Raw genomic sequence first — 19,118 nt, 5'->3', positions numbered from 1 at the left:
AGTCAGCGAAAACATTGTTAATTAATTTTAAAGTCAATGAAAGTTTGGTGTTTTTTTGGTCAGCCCAAAAGTTCATGTTTCTTTTGGCTATTCGTGCAAAGTTCAGGTTTTTTTGGGCCGAATTTTCAAAAAACATCTTAAAAAGAAGCTCAGCCTAGGCCCAAAACCTCGAGAAATAAGAGTTTACAATGGAACTCGGATCCTTTCCCGTATCCGTTTCAATCAGTTGCACACACCGTAACACCCGCCTTCCTTACTAGTTCCTACTCTCTCATCATTTATAAATTTGGAAACTCTAAAAATGTCAAAAACCCTAATTCCCCACGGCAGATTCCTCCTCCGTCGTCTCAACCTCCGCCCCTATTCGTCAAAACCGCACCACACCGAAACCGACCTCGATTCGCCGTCCTCATCAGCGACCTCTAAAGCCGAAGCCGAGCGGAAGAGCCTGAACGAGTATTTTCAGAAGATCGCCGTTAAGAACTCGACTCCTGATTGGCTCCCTTTCGCCCCCGGGGGCTCTTTCTGGGTCCCGCCGCCGCATCAGAAGACGGACGGGAAGGTCGCTTATATGATGAACATGGTGACGAATCCGTTGAAGAAGGAGGAAGCTTTCTCTCTGTCGTCTTCTTCTGGCTGGCCTTGTTCCTCTTTCTTCATTCCTCCAAGTATGGCTCGCCTAGAGATAGATAATTTGGGTCTCACTTATGTTTTTTTTTAGTGTTAAAAGATGGTTCCTTTGTGGTTAATCGTCTAAAATAGATTATGGGTCTCACTTGTTTTTTGATTTTGCGTGTTAAAGATGGTTCCTTTGAGTAATCATTGGAGGTGATTGATCCATGTCTCTGTAATAAGACCTGACAAATTTAGATCTTTAGGAGGGAGATAACGTGTAGATTGCAAAGTGGACTTGTGTTTTGTCTTTTAAAATTCTTGTCTGGATGAAACATATAATGTAATGGAGATGATTGCTCCACGTCTGTAAGAAAATTAGATCTTTGTTTTCTCTTTCTAAAGAAATGCTAGATGGTGATTTTTCATTTAGAATTCTTGTCTAAATGTAATATATAGTGTAATGAAGCTAGTTTTGTTCATGCTCTATGTCTTGTTTTCTAGAGGTATGTTTATGTGATGGCTGTTTTCCTGATATAAAATTATTTTTCTTGCTATTGAAATGATAGATGATGAGAAGGTAGAAAGTAGAATGGAGTTGAACATTCCGGGGGAGCTTGGGCATTTCCTAAATCCAGTTTATTCATTTAAACATGTCGACGATGAAGACTGATTTCACAAGTTCTAGCTCGGTGATGAAGTCCATTTCCTGATGCGTGGAAAGACAGATGATTCCCGAGACTGATGAGGTTAAGTATTTGTATATACAGCTGCAAACCATGGAGTTCTATGGTGTTTGGACTGTCTTTAACGTCTTTGTGAACTTTATTTATAAAGCAATCATCAATCATAATTAACGGCTGATTAAAGCTGGTCGGATTGGTACTTACCTGCACTACATGGTTTCATCGTGAATGATAATTTAGATCAACCTTAGATGAGTTTGCATATGTTACAAGATTGATTCTTAAGAATCTGTCACTACACTAAAGAGTACCAAACACTACAATGCATGCGTTTCATCTTAACCTTTGTTGACGACCCCTGTTTGACTGTTTCTGTACTTTCTTGTGGTCTTTACTTGTCTGGTGTGATAATGCACTTATGATTGTCTTCTAGTATTCTTTTCTAAATGAAAGATATCACCAATCTTTTTCTCAGCCGCTTTATTCTTCACTTACGCATGCTGTCTTTACAGTTCACACTGATTTTGCGTTTCAACTCGGTCCTCATTTCTTTATAACGAAGTGGAGGAACAAAAAGATGTTTTCAGAAGAACATTGAAGAGGAAGAGAATGAAAGCTGCAAGTTAAAAGAAATGAGGGCTGAGTTGGAACGCAAAATCTTTGAACTAAGAGACAAGATGCGATTGCGAAAGAAAAGAAGAAGAAAAAGATTGTTGAGATGAAGTCACATGGGGCAATGTTTTGTCTATGCTATTGCTCTCTGTCTCGTTTTCTAAAGATATGTGTGTGTTATGTCTGTTTAATGATAGCTGTGATGATATTGCTATTGAAATGATTGTTCCTCTACACAAAAGGTAGAAGGTAACATTCCAGGGAATTAGAATTGGGTTCAGGGTGAATGATAATTTAGATCATCCTCAGATGAGTTTGCATGTTACCAGATCGATTCACAAGAATTTGTCACTACAGTAGACAGTACTAAACATTACATTACATGTGTTCTTCTTTGATTTAGCGACTACTCAACGTTTCACGAATATGATCTTAACCTCTGTTTATGTCTCTACTCTCTTAATCTCTATTTCTGTACTTTCTTTTGTTTAGTTCTGATCTAGTAAAGAGTAGTTTAGTTTTTAAACTCAGACAAACCATAGTGCACCACCATGGAAATAACTGGAGATAGTTTATCAAAGTGAAAAAACGTTGAAATGGTCAAGCCTCATTCCAACAACTTGTATGTCGACAAAACAAAACATTTGAATTGTGGTATTGAATGTTGGTTAAATATAAAAAACGATATTTGAGCACACAGTTGAGTCGCGGTTGCCGCGAAACAGTTTCTCTCTCATGCGATTTTGCTCCCAGACCCGACTCCCAAGATAGTTTCTAAGAGTGGTTTGACTTACCCACCGATTTCAGCTACCTGGTTTATTTCCCTCTTCGGTTACTAAAGTGGTCCCACTTTGTTTGACCTTTCTCAACCACCCTGTTTTCCCTCCTCTTTTGGTAACTTTTCAAATCTGAAACCACCTTTTACTTCTCTGGTGGTCTTTCGCCGGGTTCAGTCCCCGACAACATCGGAGGGTCCGCCGCCTTACCTTCCCGGAACTGTGGTCACCACCCTTTCTCCTGCCGACTGATACAATATGGCTCTTGGGGGAGAAAGTGATTGGATTTCTCCGGTGTAAGTGACTAGGACGCTCTACAGTTAGGAAGTGGCTTTTCTCCTAGCTATTTTACCTCCATTTGAGGTCTCTCTGGATTCCATATTATACGTATTACCTCTCTCAACGCAAACACCAAAACTTCTGTGGTTTCAACCTAGCTTCCGTGTGAGCCAAGACTTCCCTCCGTGTGAGGTTACTTGTTGAGTTCGTCTTGGACCTTCTCAGTCAGTCATCTTCTACTGCAAGTATGTCTCAGAGATACTCGCGAGCTGCTAAGGAAAAGTGGGCTGCAAACCCTCACAAGCCCCCTCGAAGACCCCCGGTGGTCATTCCGAACTCAGACAATGCTAAACTCATTGAGGAGAACAAACTCACGCTCATTGGAAGAGTTACAAATCCTACGGTCCAGAAGACACGAGCTCTTGTTGACTTCTTCACCCAACACTGGTCCACAGTAGGTGCGTTAACAGGGCGAGATCTGGGCCCCCATCTCTTCCAGTTTCGTTTTGAAACAGAGCAGGATCTACAGTCGATCCTATGCAAAGCTCCCTATCACTTCAAAAAGTGGATGATTATTCTCCAAAGATGGGAGCCTATAGTCTCAGATGACTTCCCGGCAAAAATCCCTTTCTGGATCAGAGTCCACGACCTCCCACTCCACTTCTGGAACGAACCTACTCTCAATACAATTGGAGAAGAGCTTGGAGTAGTGGAGACGCGTGATGCTGACCATGGAAGGGTAAGAGTGCTATTAAATGGTTTGAAACCTCTTGAGATGCACCTTGATATCAGCCTGCCCTCGGGGGATATAAAGAAAGTGGAACTTGAGTATGAGAAGTTGGAGAAGCACTGCTTCAACTGCCACCTTTTGTCCCATGAAAACAGCGATTGTCCTAACCGCGCCCCCACTCGGGACCGCCGTGCTGATCAAGGTACAATCAGTCAGGCGAGAACCCTTGATCGCCTTGAAGAGGCAAGAAGGAGACGAGATGATCGCAGGGACGTAAGAGATGGAAGAGACTACTGGAACCGACATGATGCACACATTCAAAGGGACATTTCGACTAAAGGGCCCTATGGAGAACCATCTCACGCTGTCTCTGCCCGCTCTCCAAGAACCCCTCCCCCTCGCACTTTCAGGAACACGCAAGGACCACTCAGTGTAGTACCAGATCCTCGTGATCGTGAGAGGAGACCTCTGGCTAGTAGGCTGTCGGATTCTCGACGTGAGGACTCCCACCTGTCTAGGGAGCATAACTCTTACCATACTAATCGAGACAGAAGCCTAGATTCATCTTCGAGAGGACAAGGTACTTGGATCCGTAAGACAACCCAATCTCTAGAAAATAGGCTTCTGCAGTCCCAAATCTCTAATACTCCTTCGCCAAGACCTGAACGAGAAACTATGTCAGAGCTACCGACAGTGCAGAACCCCACGGGATCATCATCCCGTGATCGGGGATCAGCGCTTGGACGACTCTCCATTCCTATTGACAAGGAACAATTACTCCAGCGTGGAGCCTCAATAAAAGACTCCGGGAGACTACAGAATGTGGAGATCCACTATCTAGAAGAATCATTTCCTAATGGTCCTGCTGAAGGAAACTCAATTCCCTCTAGCTCCAGAGCCCCGATCCAAGCTCGACTATCCCTCCCCCAGGTCTCACCCATACGATCCCTCAGCGAGGATCGCAGACATGTATTTGAAAGGTTGGGGAACCCTGCTGAACCAGACCTGGTAGAACTAGCTTCCTCTGAAGTACAAGAACAAGACTCCCTCACATTAGCAGATATCAGAGATGCTAGTAGAGCTGCTGAAAAACGCAAGGTAGGAGAAAGACCTGCTGCCTGGAAGCGGGGGCCACGCAGCCCTCTTGTTGGAGTCACTATGAAGAAACGCAGAGTCACCAAGGTGCAGAACTCTCCAAAGCGCAGGAGCTCTTCCTCTCAACAAGCGGCGCCTACTGGACAAAATGGTGGAAGAAGCAGAGCCCCACCGACCACGGCAATCATTCCAGCGATCACTAAAGCTAAGGCGGGTTTTCGGACCGCCAAAAGCTCTGTTCCTTAGCCGCTGTGTGCTGGAACTGTCAGGGCACCGGAAGCAGCCCTACAGTTCGTCGTCTGCGGGAAATTCGTCGCAAGTTCTCCCCAGATATAATGTTTCTAATGGAAACCAAAAACCAAGATGAAGCTGTGCTAAAGTTGTTTGCTAAATCAAATCTTACAAATCATTTTACTGTACCCCCTGTGGGATTGAGTGGTGGACTGTGTCTTTCATGGAATGATAATGTAACAGTGGATATTTTGGACTCATCCCCCAATATCATTGACACATTTATTACCTATGAAGACTCTTCCTGTTACCTCTCCTTTGTTTATGGATCACCTCGGATGGAAGATCGAGCAGCTTTTTGGGAGAAACTTATGCTTATAGCCCAACATCGGGATGAAGCTTGGTTGATCTCGGGTGATTACAATGATCTATTAGATAATTCTGAGAAGGAGGGAGGACCACCTAGATGGGAAGGATCCTTTGTGGCGTTCTGGAGCTTTGTCACACAGGCTGGACTCTGGGATGTCCCATTCACGGGCAATCCCTTATCGTGGAGGGGTGTCAGGTACAATCATTTGATCCATTCTCGACTCGATAGAGCAATGGTGAATTGCTCGTGGTCTGAGGCCTTCCCGGCTGCTCACTGTGAGTACCTTCGCTTCGAGGGCTCCGATCACCGTCCCCTGATAGTCTTCTTCGATCAATCTAGAAGGAAAAGACGCGGTACATTCCGTTTTGATAGAAGACTTGTAGACAAACCTGAGATCAAAGTGGTGGTTGAGAATAGCTGGGCATCACCGACTGCAGAGTCTGTTCTCACAAAGATATGCCGCACTCGACAGGCCATAATCGCTTGGACGAAGGAGTAGAACCTTAACAGCAAACAGCTCATCCTCTCTACTCAGGTTGCATTGGACATGGCCCTGTCTGCAGCCCCACCTGACACAGACCTTATCGCCCGCCTCTCAGCTACCCTCAACGAAGCATATGCTGAGGAAGAGAGTTTCTGGAGACAGCGAAGTCGTATCCAATGGCTTCAGCATGGTGACCGGAATACTGGCTTCTTTCATGCGGTAACTAGGGGAAGAAATGCTATGAACAAGATGTCAGTGATTGAGAACGAAGCGGGAGAAGCTGTCTATGGTGATGATAAGATTTCCCAAGCTTTTGCCGAGTTCTATCGCAAGGTATTCACATCCTCACCGCGTAGCGACCTCAGCTTCATATCTGAAGTTATCACACCTGTGATTTCGGAGGAGATGAACAGCTCTCTTATAGCCAGGCCGACGGATGATGAAATTAAGACTGCAGTGTTCTCTATCCACAAGGACAAAGCACCAGGGCCGGACGGCTTTTCGGCAAGCTTTTACCATAGTTTCTGGGACATTATAGGAAACGATGTGTGCAGCGATATTCGGAGCTTCTTTGACGCCAGTTGCCTTAACCCAAGATTCAACGAAACGCATGTACGCTTGATTGCGAAATCAAAAGGCGCTAAAAAGGTGGCGGACTATAGGCCAATTGCTCTCTGCTCTACACACTATAAAATCATTGCTAAACTGCTTACCAAGCGCTTGAAGCCTATGCTACCGGCTTTGATCTCTCCTCAACAATCGGCGTTTGTGGCAGGCCGAGCTATCTCGGATAACGTCTTGATCACACACGAGATGCTTCATTATCTACGGACGTCCAAAGCTAAGAAGTCCTGCTCAATGGCCATTAAAACCGACATGAGCAAGGCGTATGATAGAATTGAGTGGGACTTTCTCGACCATGTACTCCATTGTTTCGGTTTCCATCAGGTGTGGCGAACCTGGATTATGCAATGTGTTCAGTCTGTTTCCTACTCTTTCTTGATCAATGGAGAACCGCGAGAGAAAGTCTTACCCGAAAGAGGACTGAGACAAGGTGATCCTCTCTCTCCATATCTGTTCATTCTGTGCTCGGAAGTTCTCTCGGGCCTGTGTCGTAAAGCGCAAGATAGTGGACTCCTACCCGGGCTGAAAGTGGCGCGCAACTCCCCTGCGATTAACCATCTACTCTTTGCGGATGACACTATGTTCTTCTCCAAGAGTGATCCTTTGAGTTGCTCATCACTTTTGGATATCCTAAGGAAGTATGAGATTGCGTCCGGCCAGTGCATTAATCTTCTCAAGTCGGCAATTATGTTCTCGTCAAAGACACCCGCGGCCATAAGGAGTAGAGTTAAACAAGATCTTGGCATTGCTGCGGAGGGAGGCATCGGGAAGTATTTAGGCCTCCCAGAACACTTCTCCCGCCGTAAGAGAGACATCTTCGCGGGAATCATCGATCGGATTCGGCAACGATCCCACAGTTGGTCAACAAAATTCTTAAATGGAGCTGGGAAACAGGTGCTTTTGAAAGCGGTACTGATGGCCATGCCAGCGTACGCGATGTCGTGCTTCAAGTTACCGCTTTCCCTATGTAAGCAGATTCTGTCTATCCTTACCCGTTTCTGGTGGGATATGAAACCGGAGATTCGCAAGATGTGTTGGGTATCTTGGCAAACCCTCACACGAGCCAAGGCGGATGGAGGGCTTGGATTCAGGGACATAGCGCTCTTTAATGATGCGCTTCTGGGAAAGCTAGCATGGCGGATTATGACGAACCCAGAGTCTCTGCTTGGTCGGATCTTGCTTGGTAAATACTGTCACTCCGCTTCCTTTTTGGACGTTACGATACCGAGCTCTCCGTCACATGGATGGCGAGGAATAATGGCGGGTAGGGAGGTTGTTAAAAAGGGTTTTGGTTGGCTGATAGGATCAGGCTCGTCCATTCCGGTCTGGGCTGCCCCGTGGCTTTCTCTCAAGGAACCTATGGCGCCTATTGGCCCAAGACCATACCAGTCAGAGAACCTAATGGTCGCAGACTTGATCATCCCTGAAACCAGAGACTGGAATTTGCCTCTTATTAGGACCACACTACCTCAGTATGAGGATTTGATACGGGAGTTGATTCCGGGTGATCTATCTTTACAAGATGAACGGGTCTGGCTCTATACCAATACGGGAGAGTATTCTACGAGGTCTGGGTACAAGCTCTTAACGAATGATGTACAGCCTCTAGACCAACAATTCAATTGGATCACCAATATCTGGAAGCTAGATACATCGCCGAAGGTTAAAACATTCTTGTGGAAACTTAAGAACAGAGCATTGGCGTCGGGTTTTAACCTAGCTACCAGGGGAATACTGGCCCCGACTGAGTGCATGCGCTGTGGGGAACAGGAGACGGACCTCCACATCTTTCTGCATTGTCCCTTTGCTCAACGAACTTGGGAACTGGTACCTGCGATGTTTAAACTTCCATTGATCTCCGCTCCTGATATCTCTTCCCTCCTTGCGAGTGGAAAGCGCTTGGTGAACCTACCCCCATCGGGACTAAGCTGCCCCCTCTATCCCTGGATTCTATGGTTCCTATGGAAGGCTAGGAACAGATTCCTATTTGAAGATCATCGAATGAAGGAGGAGCAGGTCGTTACTATTGCACTCTCGGAAGGTCGCAAGTGGCAGGCGGCTCAGCATCTGAAGATTCAGGAAGCTAAGGGTAGACAACTTACTAAGGCTCCTATAAACATCGGTCGCTCTGTTGCAGGACTGGTCTGTTTTGTAGATGCCTCTTGGCAGGTCTCAAATCACCTCGGAGGAATGGGATGGATCTTCAAGGACACAAGGTCGGGATGGAATGTGTCAAATACCTCTAACCGCTCTCATGTTGCTTCGGCTCTTTTGTCTGAAGCTCTTGCGGTCAAAGCTGCTCTCCATGATGCGGCGTCAAGGAATTTCAAGACCTTGAGCTTATGCTCGGACTCGAAAGTTCTAATGGATTGTATCAACGCTCGAAATCGATGCTTGGAGATTCAGAGTGTCCTCAATGATATCTCTACTCTATCTGCGTCTTTCGACTCTATCTCTTTTTATTATATCTCTCGCTCCTTTAATGCTGAGGCTGACTCTCTGGCAAAGAGGAGCCTTTTAGATCTTGTAAGCCAGCCTACTGAAGGCTGAGTACTTTATGTGTTTGATTAGTAATGAAAGGTTTGTTCAAAAAAAAAAAAAAAATGTTGGTTAAATATTAAACCAACAATGATCATCCTAACGTATTTCTGATCATGCCTATTATTTTTTGTTAGTCATGAAGAAGCAAGAGCGCAGCCCCACAGCTTAAACAAAACAATGATCCTGCATTCCTGCTATACAGTTTCAAAATATAACTTTATTTGCTCAAAACGTTTAAAAATCATGAATAAAGTTCTTCATATAAGGACAAAACGTAAAGAAAGAAGTTACAAATTAACGTTGTTGCGAGGAGGAAACACCCAACTCATGTGGTTAGAAAAATAATCCTTTGAAGGGCGGGAAAAGTCAGATTTTCTCATCACTAATGGAAAAGTACTCGCCAAGGTCCCCTTCGCGTGATTGGTATAATCTGTTCCTCTCCTTCTCGGAGACACTAGCTCTTAAGAGGTGAATCCATACTTGCAAATATTGTCAAACCACCAAGCTCTCTCCTCTCTTCCCACCACATGAGTTTAAGGTTTCGTTTAAACACCGACGGGGTGTGATAGCAATTGGTAAACACAACAAATATGTCTCCTTCATGCTCCGTCATCAGCATAATGCTAGTTAAAGCTGTCTGACTAAAGGCGGACCATATCTTCACCGGTAGAATATTCCAGGTTGCTCTAGGCGGGTCAAAAACCCCGAGGTCGCCACGAGTGTTGACAAAACAAAACTTACCATTCGAGAAGACACAATTTTTCCATGCAAGACCGGAGTCCTTGTTCTTAAATCTATGTGTCGATCAAAATATTTGGGGCGGTCCTAAAGCGGGTCCTAGAGTAGTTGAGCGAGATCACCAAACAACTACTTGATGTAGGAGCGGCTGAGAAGGCAAAGCAACAGAATTGGTGAGAATCCAATGCCCCGAAAACCCAAGGGTTCCTCCGCAAGGTTCGTCCACGGAGGGTGAGTCAGGGCCTAAGATCAGGCCGAAAGGCGTAGTCGATGGACAACAGGTGAATATTCCTGTACTACCCCTTGTTGGTCCCGAGGGACGGAGGAGGGACTGATCCTTTTAGTCTATTTGTGACCACAAGTAACCAACCATCCTTCGAATAAGAGAATGCATAGCCCTTTAACTCTGGGAAATAGAGCTTATATGTTTGAGACCGTGATGGGTCAAAAAGAATGTAGTTTCCCTCTTCTGATTCTTTTAGTGGACAAAAAAGCCAAGGGAGAGGCTGTAACTTTCTGACAGAAACAGCTGCTTCACACCATGTCTTGCAGACAGTGGAAGCTCGTATGTTGGCTTTTAAACTGAGGCGGGACACTATCTCTTGCAGGAGATCTGACATCTGAGGGAATATTCATATTCCACATTCCTGTAATACACTTCTTTTTTGGATCTGCTTTAGCGTTGATGCTGTTTCTGACAATCTCTACCAAAACGAAGAAGAAAATAACTCATCAGGGCAGATTATGAAAAGCTACACACATGGAAATATATTTGTATGTTTGAAGAGGTGTTGCTTTATTTATATTGAATGAATTACTTGATGCACAAGACTAATCCTAAACGTAAAAGGAAAAGTATATTTGAGAATATCCGTTAATCATTATTTTAGAAGTGATTTATTCAAAATTGTTTATGTATCATCTTTACATTTATTCTAAAAAAAATGATGATATGATTTAGTAAAAAGGTGACTTGGTTTCCTTTTTATTTTGACATATATAATTTTAATGATGAAAATTTTGATTTAAGGCAAGATTCCTAAATAAATTTAATGAGTAGAATTTTAAATTATGATAAGATTCCTAAATAAAATATAACTAACTTTGGCTATATAGATCAAATTTTAATTTCTTTTAAGGCATCTAAATAAATTAATGATCAAACTTTTAAATTATGGCAATGTTTCCAAACAAAATATAACTAAATTTGGCCGTATACCATAAAATAAAATGAATGATATAATAACTAAATAAAAACATTTTTAAGCTAAGTAGAAAAAACTAAGAGCATCAGCATCGCTGAAGTCTCTCTGTCACAGTTCTTTATGCATTTGTATTTAATATTTTAACATAATACATTTATCTACTTAAATTTTAATAACTAAAAATAGTCACACTAATAAGAGAAGGACACCTGTAGAACTGATCCAGTCCAATGTGTGCAAAGTTTATTTACCAACATCTCATTCTTATTTTCTCCTTTATTTCTCTCCTACTTTATTATGCTTTATTATTATTTTTGTGAAGAAACTCTATGTAGAAACCACCACTAATGGTGCTCTAAGAACATCTCTAGTGGCAGTCTCTCTTTGGAATAAAATATTTGTAAAAATATATTGAGGAAGAGAAAGAAAACCGACAATGAAGAGAAAGGGAATGTCTGCTTCTTTATAAGGAGATGATGTTGACATTAAATCTACATGTGTGTCCTTTCTACTAGCTAAAATTAATTTTGCAAAACTAAAACATAGTTAAGCAATAAAATATATAATTTTTTCTTGTTAGAGAGACTCGAGTAGTTTTTGGCCGCTGCTGATGACCTAAATAATATGTTTATTTATAATTTAAAATTTTCTTCAATCTAAAATTTTAATAAATTCTAATTTTTACTGTTACTTCAAATTTAATACCAAAATATATTTGCACTATTTGAGAAGTGATTTACTTTCTAGGTAAACTGAAAACCACAAAATAACATTTATTTGTAGCTTCACTCTACTCTTGTAGATTGGTAGTGAAGCATTTGTTTAATGGTGATTTTATCTAGAAATACTATCACTGGATTTATAGAAACTTGATCCAGTTCATGTTTCCAGTGAGTGTCCGAGCTACAATATAAATATTACTTGCAAGTTGCAACTAAGTTAATCTTATAAACCACCTATTTTCTATTTGATAGAACGTTTAAAAAGCCTAAATAAACTCCTTTATAAGACAAAACATAGAGGATGAAGTCAGAGACTAACGTTGTCGTGAGGAGGAAAGACCCAAGCAATGCGGTTGGAAAAATAGTTACTTGAAGGGGGACAAGAGCTAATGTTCTCATCACCACCAAGGGACAAGTATACGCCAAGGTGCCCATTACGTGATGGGTACAATCTGTTCCTCTCCTTCACCGAGAAACTAGCTCTTGTAAGAGACGAAGGCTGACTTGCAAATACTGTTAAGCCACCAAGCTCTCTCTTCTTTTCCCACGACATGCGTTTAAGGTTTAGCTTAAACACCGATGGGTTCTTATCGCGACTTGTAAACATAACAAAGATGTCCCCTTCATGCTCCGTCATCAGCATTCTCCTAGTGATATCTACATGAGGAAAGGTGAGACATGGTCTCACTGGAAGTATATTCCAGGTTGCTCTAGGCGGATCGAAAACCCCGAGGTAGCCGCAGGTACTCAGACAATAGAACATACCATTCGAGACGACACAATCGTTCAATCCGCCACCAGGTAACTGGTTTTTAAATCGATGGGTGGTCCATGCAGTTTCACCAGGCCGCCAAGTATTGATCATTATATATGAGGGGATACTAGTATAGTTGCAAGAGATCACTAAACAACTACTTGATGTAGGAGCGGCTGAGAAAGCTAAGCAATAGCCTGATGTAAGCGACACCTTGGGTAAGAAGATGTGTTTCCCGGTAAATGGGTTAAATAAGAATACCAAATACGAGAGGGCGCGTGTTTTTTTCACAAGCAACCAACCATCCCTAGAATAAGATAATACAGATCCCTTTAACGCTGGGAAACTAAACTCATATGCTTGAGACCGTGATGGGTCTAAAAGGATGTAGTTTCCGTTTTCTAGTCCTCTTAGTTGATAAAAAAGCCAAGGGCGAGGCTGTAACTTTCTGACAGAAACAGCTGCTTCACACCATGTCTTGCAGACAGCAGAAGCTTGTATGTTGGATCTTAAACTGAGGCGGGATAGTATCTCTTGCAGAAGCTCTGAGGGAATATTTATATTCCACAATCCTTTAATACACTTCTTTTCTGATACATGATTTATACTGTTTCTGCTTCAAGTATATTAAGAAAAAGTTATACTGCATGAACGCTACATGCAAAGCGTACGAAAAACATAAACCCTAAATTTTTTGATTGAAAACGAAAATAGAAAACTCACGGTACTGGAAGCGGTTGAACATTGGGTTTCACTGTGAGGGCTTCGGAGAACAACAATGCTGGAGTTTCGGCCGTGTATGTTCGCCTACGAGTCTTCATCATCTTCAGAATCTTGATTCAAAATTACGAAACAAAATCAATGATATAAACAATTAAAATATAGGATAGCGTATTAAAACAAATCTTGAAAACATGCAATTTTAAACAGAGGGAGAAGGGAGTTGAGATTTGATATTTTTTTCTTCAGTAATGTATACTAGTCAGACACCGGACACGTACTTTAAAAGTAGAAGAAGTAGATATTTTGCTGCAAGTTTCTGTCTGAGAAATTGAGATAAGCATAGGTTTGAAGAGGTGAGATGTTTATTTGTATCTAATGAAATTTTTGATCTGCAAGGATAAACCTAGATATAAAAGGTAAAAATATCCGCAAATATTCTTCTTTTCCGCTTCTAGAGAAACAGAACTATTCTACAATTTTCAATAAATTTTAATTTTTTTAAGTTAGTGGATTATTTTTGTATTTGACTTTTTCAAGTTTTCACAAAACTACTCTGATAATCAGGTTAATTTGCAATTGAACCAAATCTTGAAGAATTTTGTTTTTTCATAGAAATCTTTCGAAGAATTCTGACGTGAGAAGAGTTAATTAATGGAGGATGAGAATGTGGTTGGTCCTCAAGCAGGGAAACACTGGTGGGGAGTAGTGAAAGAAATTCAGATTATTGTTTTTGAATTCATAACTTCACTATTTCATGGCTTCCAAACATATATTAAATGTACCACTGTTTACGTTATTCAACACAAGAACATGAACTAGAGTTTGCTTCTAACATAGCCTTCATCTCTAGTGTACAGATATGCTAATTGATTTTATTAATAAATATTTCAAACCTCATTATATTTCAAACCTCATTATCTCATATGTAAGGCTGTTAAAATGGGTGGACCGAACGTGGACTGTGGGTGTCAAAATATAAATGAGTCTATTCTGGTCACACATTTACGATGCAGATTGAGAGTTAGTGGGTTTAGGGTATGACTGGTTTTCCCGCTACCACCCGCAAACGCAGCTTTTGCGGTTGGTAGCGGTTGCTGGCGTTTTGCAACAATCGTTCAAACCGCTCTAAACCGCTCCAAATCGCTCCAAATCGCTCTGAACCTCATAAATTCAAAAGCTGGTTCCAGCTAGCGTTTGCGGTTGCGGGCGTTTGCGGGAGGATAAAAAACATTATTTTTTTTCCAAAACAATATAAATACAAAAATAAAAAATTCAATAAAAAAATTAAATTGAAATTATAAAAATGCTAAAATATATCAATTAAATTTTAATTAATATTATAAAACTTTAAAATAAAAATATTTTCTATATTTTTAAAAAATTTAAACTATAACTTTCTAAATATAAATTTTATATTTATTATAATATTATTATTTTTGATATTTTTATAATTGTATAAAATGTAAATATTATTAATTTATTATTTAACTGCTGCTGCATTTGGTAGTTAACCAGTCATAAGTATCCCGCAAACGCACAAATTTCTAACCGCAGAACCAGTCGTACAAATCTCTTAAAACCGCTAGAAACCGCAACCACCCGCATCCGCAAACTCCCGCAACCGCAACCGTAACCGCTGCGGTTAAACCAGTCAGGCCCTTAGACTATGTGTCCATCCAATAATCTAAAAATAAATAAAATTTTTAGTTAAACAAAATTTGGGAAAATAAGAATTTTATAGAAATTAATTTTTTTCACCAAAAACTTAAAATCCAATTTTCCACAAAAACTTCAAAATCGAGTTTTCTTACCAAAATCGCAAAAACGTGTTTTCCGCCAAAAAAAAACAAAATGTTTCTAGCCAAAAGCGGATTTTCCCACAAAAATAATAAAATTATGCTGTCTCGTTAAAACCATAAAATTGAATTTTTCACCAAAATAACAAAATAATTTTTCTCGCCAAATTGATTTTTTTTGCTGAAACTGTTAGGAATCAAGAAAAGTGGTTGGAAAGTGCCTGGCCATCTACTAAGAGCTACTAGAAGCTAAGTAACTATCTTGGAAAAATCATTTTTTCTACCAAAAGCACAAAATTGAATTTTTTCACAAAATCACAAAATTGAATTTTTTCGAAAAAAACGAGTTTTTTCGCCTGAACCACAAAACAAGTTTCCCTCCGAAACGTAAAACATTTTCCCCATAAAATCTTGTTTCATGCAAAAACCACAAAAACAAAATTTCCGGTCAAAACTCATTAATTATAGCATATTTGTATGGTAGCTTGTTTGCTTTGTATTTTGGACGACACATTGTATCAAATTTGCTTTGTAATTTTAATATATCTTATATGTTTTTAATGGACCCGTGGATTCAGTCCTTAATGGAGATGATCATTATTTATCCACAAACAAAATGGACATGCACAAATAAACACAGACAGCCCAATTGACAGCTATACTCATTTTATTTTATTTTATTTTGACATCATACCTATGAAGATGGTAGACTGGGTTCAGTGACACTGAAACTCTATTCTTGACATTTCAAACTAAACGTTTTGACTGAATACAGAAACTATCATCTTTATTATTTACTCTGACGTAATATACATTACAGAATGTATATACAGAGCTGACTACAAAGAAATGAGAGAAACAACACCTCACATATCTGACAACAAGTGACTGATTTTTCGAAGCTCCTTAAGAGCGGTTGTAGCTGTGGCTTGCCCCTTTTCGATAAACTTTGTTTTATCAATGTTCCTTATCAGTCCTCCCTGCACCAGACCAGGTTCTTGTCGGAAAATCAACTCGATTACCTGAAAAAAAATTCATCAGAAACAATCCTATACATCTTAGTGGCACCTTCAAAACCTTATATGTGAATTCTTTTACCAACTTTTATACACCAATTTTTTTTCTGTTGAAACACATGAATGATGTAAGAACTGAGAAGTTACCTGAATGTGTTCGAGCATGGACTGTCCAAGGTTCTTCAGAGTCTTCATCAGATTGGAATCTGAGTCTCCATTACTAGGAGAAGATAAAGCTTGGGTATGGGACTCAGAATAACAATCAACTTGGTTCTCTTTACTCTCTTCACTGGAAAAACTGCGTCTACACTTCAAAAACCACTGGAATATTCCAGTTAAAAGCTTGTGCTCCTTGGTAATAATGCTCACAGATTCATCTGTGGAATCTTCTTCTTTAGATTGAGTTCCTTGATACTCATTTCCTGAATGGGGAGATATAGGAAGAGGTGAATCTACACATGTTTGTTGATCTGAAGTAGTACTACAATCTCTGGCTTCAGGACTGGTTGGTTCTAAGGAGACATGTGAGTTCTCTGCACTTAGTGAATCAACGCTATTGTGGTTTTCATCAGGAGACAAATTTGAGGCAGGACTGCTATCTGAATCGTTTGAATCTCTGACAAGACTAGTTGGGTCTGAGTAGACAGATGAACTCTCCTCACCACTTTTTACACTCTCTTCATCTGCAGTGTGAAAACCCATACTGCCTTCCTCAGTTTCTTGAGTAGGAGTGTTCTCCTCCTCTCCCGCTTAAATTCCCCCTTATATTTAAATTTTCCGCTTGAAATTTAAGTTTTCCGAAACTTCCGGAAGACTTCCAGAAGACTTCTAGTGAAACTGTTATAAGTTTGAACTAATGTAATGTTTGATCTTTGTGAATTTGACTAAGTTTTTTTTAGAAGTTTTATCCATTAGTTGTAGTAAATTTGACTTTTTTTTGTGTTATTGTGTTTTGCTATTGAAGTTGTATCAATAACTTCAATAATGTCAAATACGTTTGGCAAGATAGTATTGTAGACATGAACATATTTACCAAATTTTTTCATTTATATCTTTTCAAATTTACAAAAAAAATCACAACTAATTAAAAGAGTACACATACAAATTACAAAACAAACCATAAACAAAACTATTATAGCTCATTCCTCCGTAAATACAAGCTTAGATTCCACTTGACATGGAAGAAGACTTTGTCAGAAGACTTCCAGAAGACTTCCAAGAAGTCGTCTAGTGTATTAAATGTTAGAAGACTTCCGAAAAGACCTCTTTAGAAGTCTTCCAAATCTGTCTCAGATCTGAAAAACCTGCATATCCAAAAGCATTCAAATGACTTCAAAACATAGAAAAACTTCAAAAATAAGGTAATAGCTTAAAACAACTAAAAAAATTTTCTAAAAAAGTAAAAGCTTTAAGTAACAAGAGGTTACCAAATAAGAAAATATAATTTACTGATCTACCTTTAAAGGAATGGAAGATGAGAACTATGTAATGAAAAACCTACAAAACAAGATGAATTAGTGAGAATGATATGAGAAAAAAAATGATAGATTAATATAAAGTTTGGTGCTTACAAAAAATGATAAATTGTGAAAAAGATAAGAGCTTTAAACAACCAGATGTTACCAAATGAAGAAAAATCACATATAAACTTACCAAAACAATTAGATCTGAAATGAAAGAGGGGACATGAGAGAAGACACTTATTCTAGTGCATTAAAGGTTAGAAAACTTTCGAGAAGGCTTCCTTCCACGTCTGTCTTAGATCTGAAAAAATCTGCATATCCAAAAACATTCAAATGACTTCAAAACATAAAAAAACTTCAAAAATAAGGTAAGAGCTTTAAAAAAAAACAAAAGAGTTTTCAAAAGGTAAGAGCTTTAAGCAACATTAGGTTACCAAATAAGAAAAATATGAGTTATAGATCTGCCTTTAAATAAGTGGAAGATGAGAACCATGTAATGAAAAACCTGCAAAAACAAAATAAATTAGTGAGAAGACATGAAATAACTATAAATTGATATAAAGTTTGGTGTTTTTAAGTTCATAGAGATTAGAGAGAGAGGTTGGAGAGTTTTAGAATGAGGAACATTACATTTTTGTTGCAGCCATTTGAGAAGAATAGAGGGAATGTGTAAATTGTTTTTGTAAAGGGAGACAAAAATTCCAATAAAGTTAATTTTTTTCGATTCTGAAGACTTTCAAGTAAGTCTTCTAATAGAAGGCTTCCTAGAAAATCTACTTGAAAAAGACTTACTTGAAAGTCTTCTAGAAACTAAAATATTTTTAGCGGAAAACTAAAATATTTTTAGCTGTAGTTAGAAGATTTTCAGGGAAGTCTTCTAACTGACAAAATACTAATCACCAGAAGACTTTCTAGAAGTTGTCTAGACCCTAAATATAAATTCTTAACTCAAATAACTAACTAAATAGAAACAAACACTTCATTCAACTTAAAAAGTGTTTAATATACACAAAACTAAACACATATATGTCAAAATTTATTGTTTCAAAAAAATATTAAGCTTTCAAAATCTAACCCTAAGAATACATACAATACTACAACATATGTTGTCAAACCCTAAACCAAAGAATATCATAACTCACTACTTTCACTCATCTATGTTGAAAACATTTCAATTTTATTATATATTAATTTATATCACTTACAACTGTTTATAATTACATGATTTCAATTTTTTCCATATCAAAATATTTTTTAACAAAATTTATAAATTATTTTTAAGATCTACTATATGAGAAGACTTCCTGGAAATCTTCCAGAAGACTTACAGAACTTCAGAAGACTTGCAAAATTTCAGAAGACTTTACGGGATTATATTCGTAAAAATAAATTATGGTCTTTTTATTTGGTCATAAGGAGCTGGTTAATTTTACTAGAATTTTAGATTATTTTTGCATTTGATTCAAGTTTGTGATATTTTTGGGATTAAATCAAGTTTTGAGTCAGATTTGGCAAATTTCCCTAATATTTCTGGCTATTAAAAGTTTAATGTGGAATATGGTAAAAATAATAAAACTTATTTTGGTTATTTTTTTCATTGAGGGTTATTTTTGTAACAAAAACTTAAAAAGAAATTTCTTTTGTTTTTTTTGAATATTGAG

At 39.2% G+C, this 19,118-nt stretch overlaps 3 protein-coding genes and 1 non-coding gene across 5 annotated transcripts; 2 read left to right on the top strand and 2 right to left on the bottom strand.

Annotated features, from left to right (window-relative positions):
• Window positions 1–84: 84 nt before the first annotated feature.
• On the top strand, window positions 85–1,954 carry LOC103828339. Of its 2 annotated transcripts, XR_004449247.1 has the most exons (3): window positions 85–668; window positions 1,182–1,361; window positions 1,811–1,954. XR_004449247.1 is itself a non-coding variant. In XM_009103944.3 (2 exons), exons 1-2 carry the CDS (start codon window positions 302–304, stop codon window positions 1,283–1,285), a joined length of 471 nt encoding a protein of 156 aa, XP_009102192.1. In that variant the 5' UTR covers window positions 87–301; the 3' UTR covers window positions 1,286–1,642. The 2 variants fall into 2 exon arrangements, 1 of the variants encoding a protein (XP_009102192.1); XM_009103944.3 differs by lacking the exon at window positions 1,811–1,954 and having other exon boundaries at window positions 87–668; window positions 1,182–1,642.
• On the top strand, window positions 1,773–1,960 carry MIR9557 (microRNA MIR9557). Its single transcript, NR_128614.1, has one exon. It is a non-coding gene; the product is annotated as a microRNA MIR9557 (primary transcript).
• A 9,486-nt stretch (window positions 1,961–11,446) lies between these two features.
• LOC103828337 (F-box/kelch-repeat protein At3g18720) lies at window positions 11,447–13,283 on the bottom strand. The gene is made up of 2 exons (XM_018652857.2): window positions 13,183–13,283; window positions 11,447–13,072 (listed from the first exon to the last, which is right to left on the bottom strand). Exons 1-2 carry the CDS (start codon window positions 13,281–13,283, stop codon window positions 12,013–12,015), a joined length of 1,161 nt encoding a protein of 386 aa, XP_018508373.1. The 3' UTR covers window positions 11,447–12,012.
• A 1,579-nt stretch (window positions 13,284–14,862) lies between these two features.
• LOC103828336 lies at window positions 14,863–19,083 on the bottom strand. Its single transcript, XM_009103939.3, has 2 exons — window positions 16,142–19,083; window positions 14,863–16,000 (listed from the first exon to the last, which is right to left on the bottom strand). Exons 1-2 carry the CDS (start codon window positions 16,694–16,696, stop codon window positions 15,845–15,847), a joined length of 711 nt encoding a protein of 236 aa, XP_009102187.1. The 5' UTR covers window positions 16,697–19,083; the 3' UTR covers window positions 14,863–15,844.
• Between the last annotated feature and the right edge of the window lie 35 nt (window positions 19,084–19,118).

This window comes from Brassica rapa, chromosome A07 (genome assembly GCF_000309985.2).
Source record: "Brassica rapa cultivar Chiifu-401-42 chromosome A07, CAAS_Brap_v3.01, whole genome shotgun sequence".
Lineage (NCBI taxonomy): Eukaryota > Viridiplantae > Streptophyta > Magnoliopsida > Brassicales > Brassicaceae > Brassica > Brassica rapa.
This window is presented reverse-complemented; position numbering and strand designations above follow the sequence as displayed.

Coding starts and splice junctions, on each gene's coding strand:
- LOC103828336 (XM_009103939.3), bottom strand. CDS start 16,696: ATGGGTTTTCACACTGCAGATGAAGAGAGTGTAAAAAGTGGTGAGGAG. Junction 16,001..16,141: donor CCATGCTCGAACACATTCAG/GTAACTTCTCAG, acceptor ATTTTTTTTCAG/GTAATCGAGTTGATTTTCCG.
- LOC103828337 (XM_018652857.2), bottom strand. CDS start 13,283: ATGATGAAGACTCGTAGGCGAACATACACGGCCGAAACTCCAGCATTG. Junction 13,073..13,182: donor GTTCAACCGCTTCCAGTACC/GTGAGTTTTCTA, acceptor TACTTGAAGCAG/AAACAGTATAAATCATGTAT.
- LOC103828339 (XM_009103944.3), top strand. CDS start 302: ATGTCAAAAACCCTAATTCCCCACGGCAGATTCCTCCTCCGTCGTCTC. Junction 669..1,181: donor CTCTTTCTTCATTCCTCCAA/GTATGGCTCGCC, acceptor TTGAAATGATAG/ATGATGAGAAGGTAGAAAGT.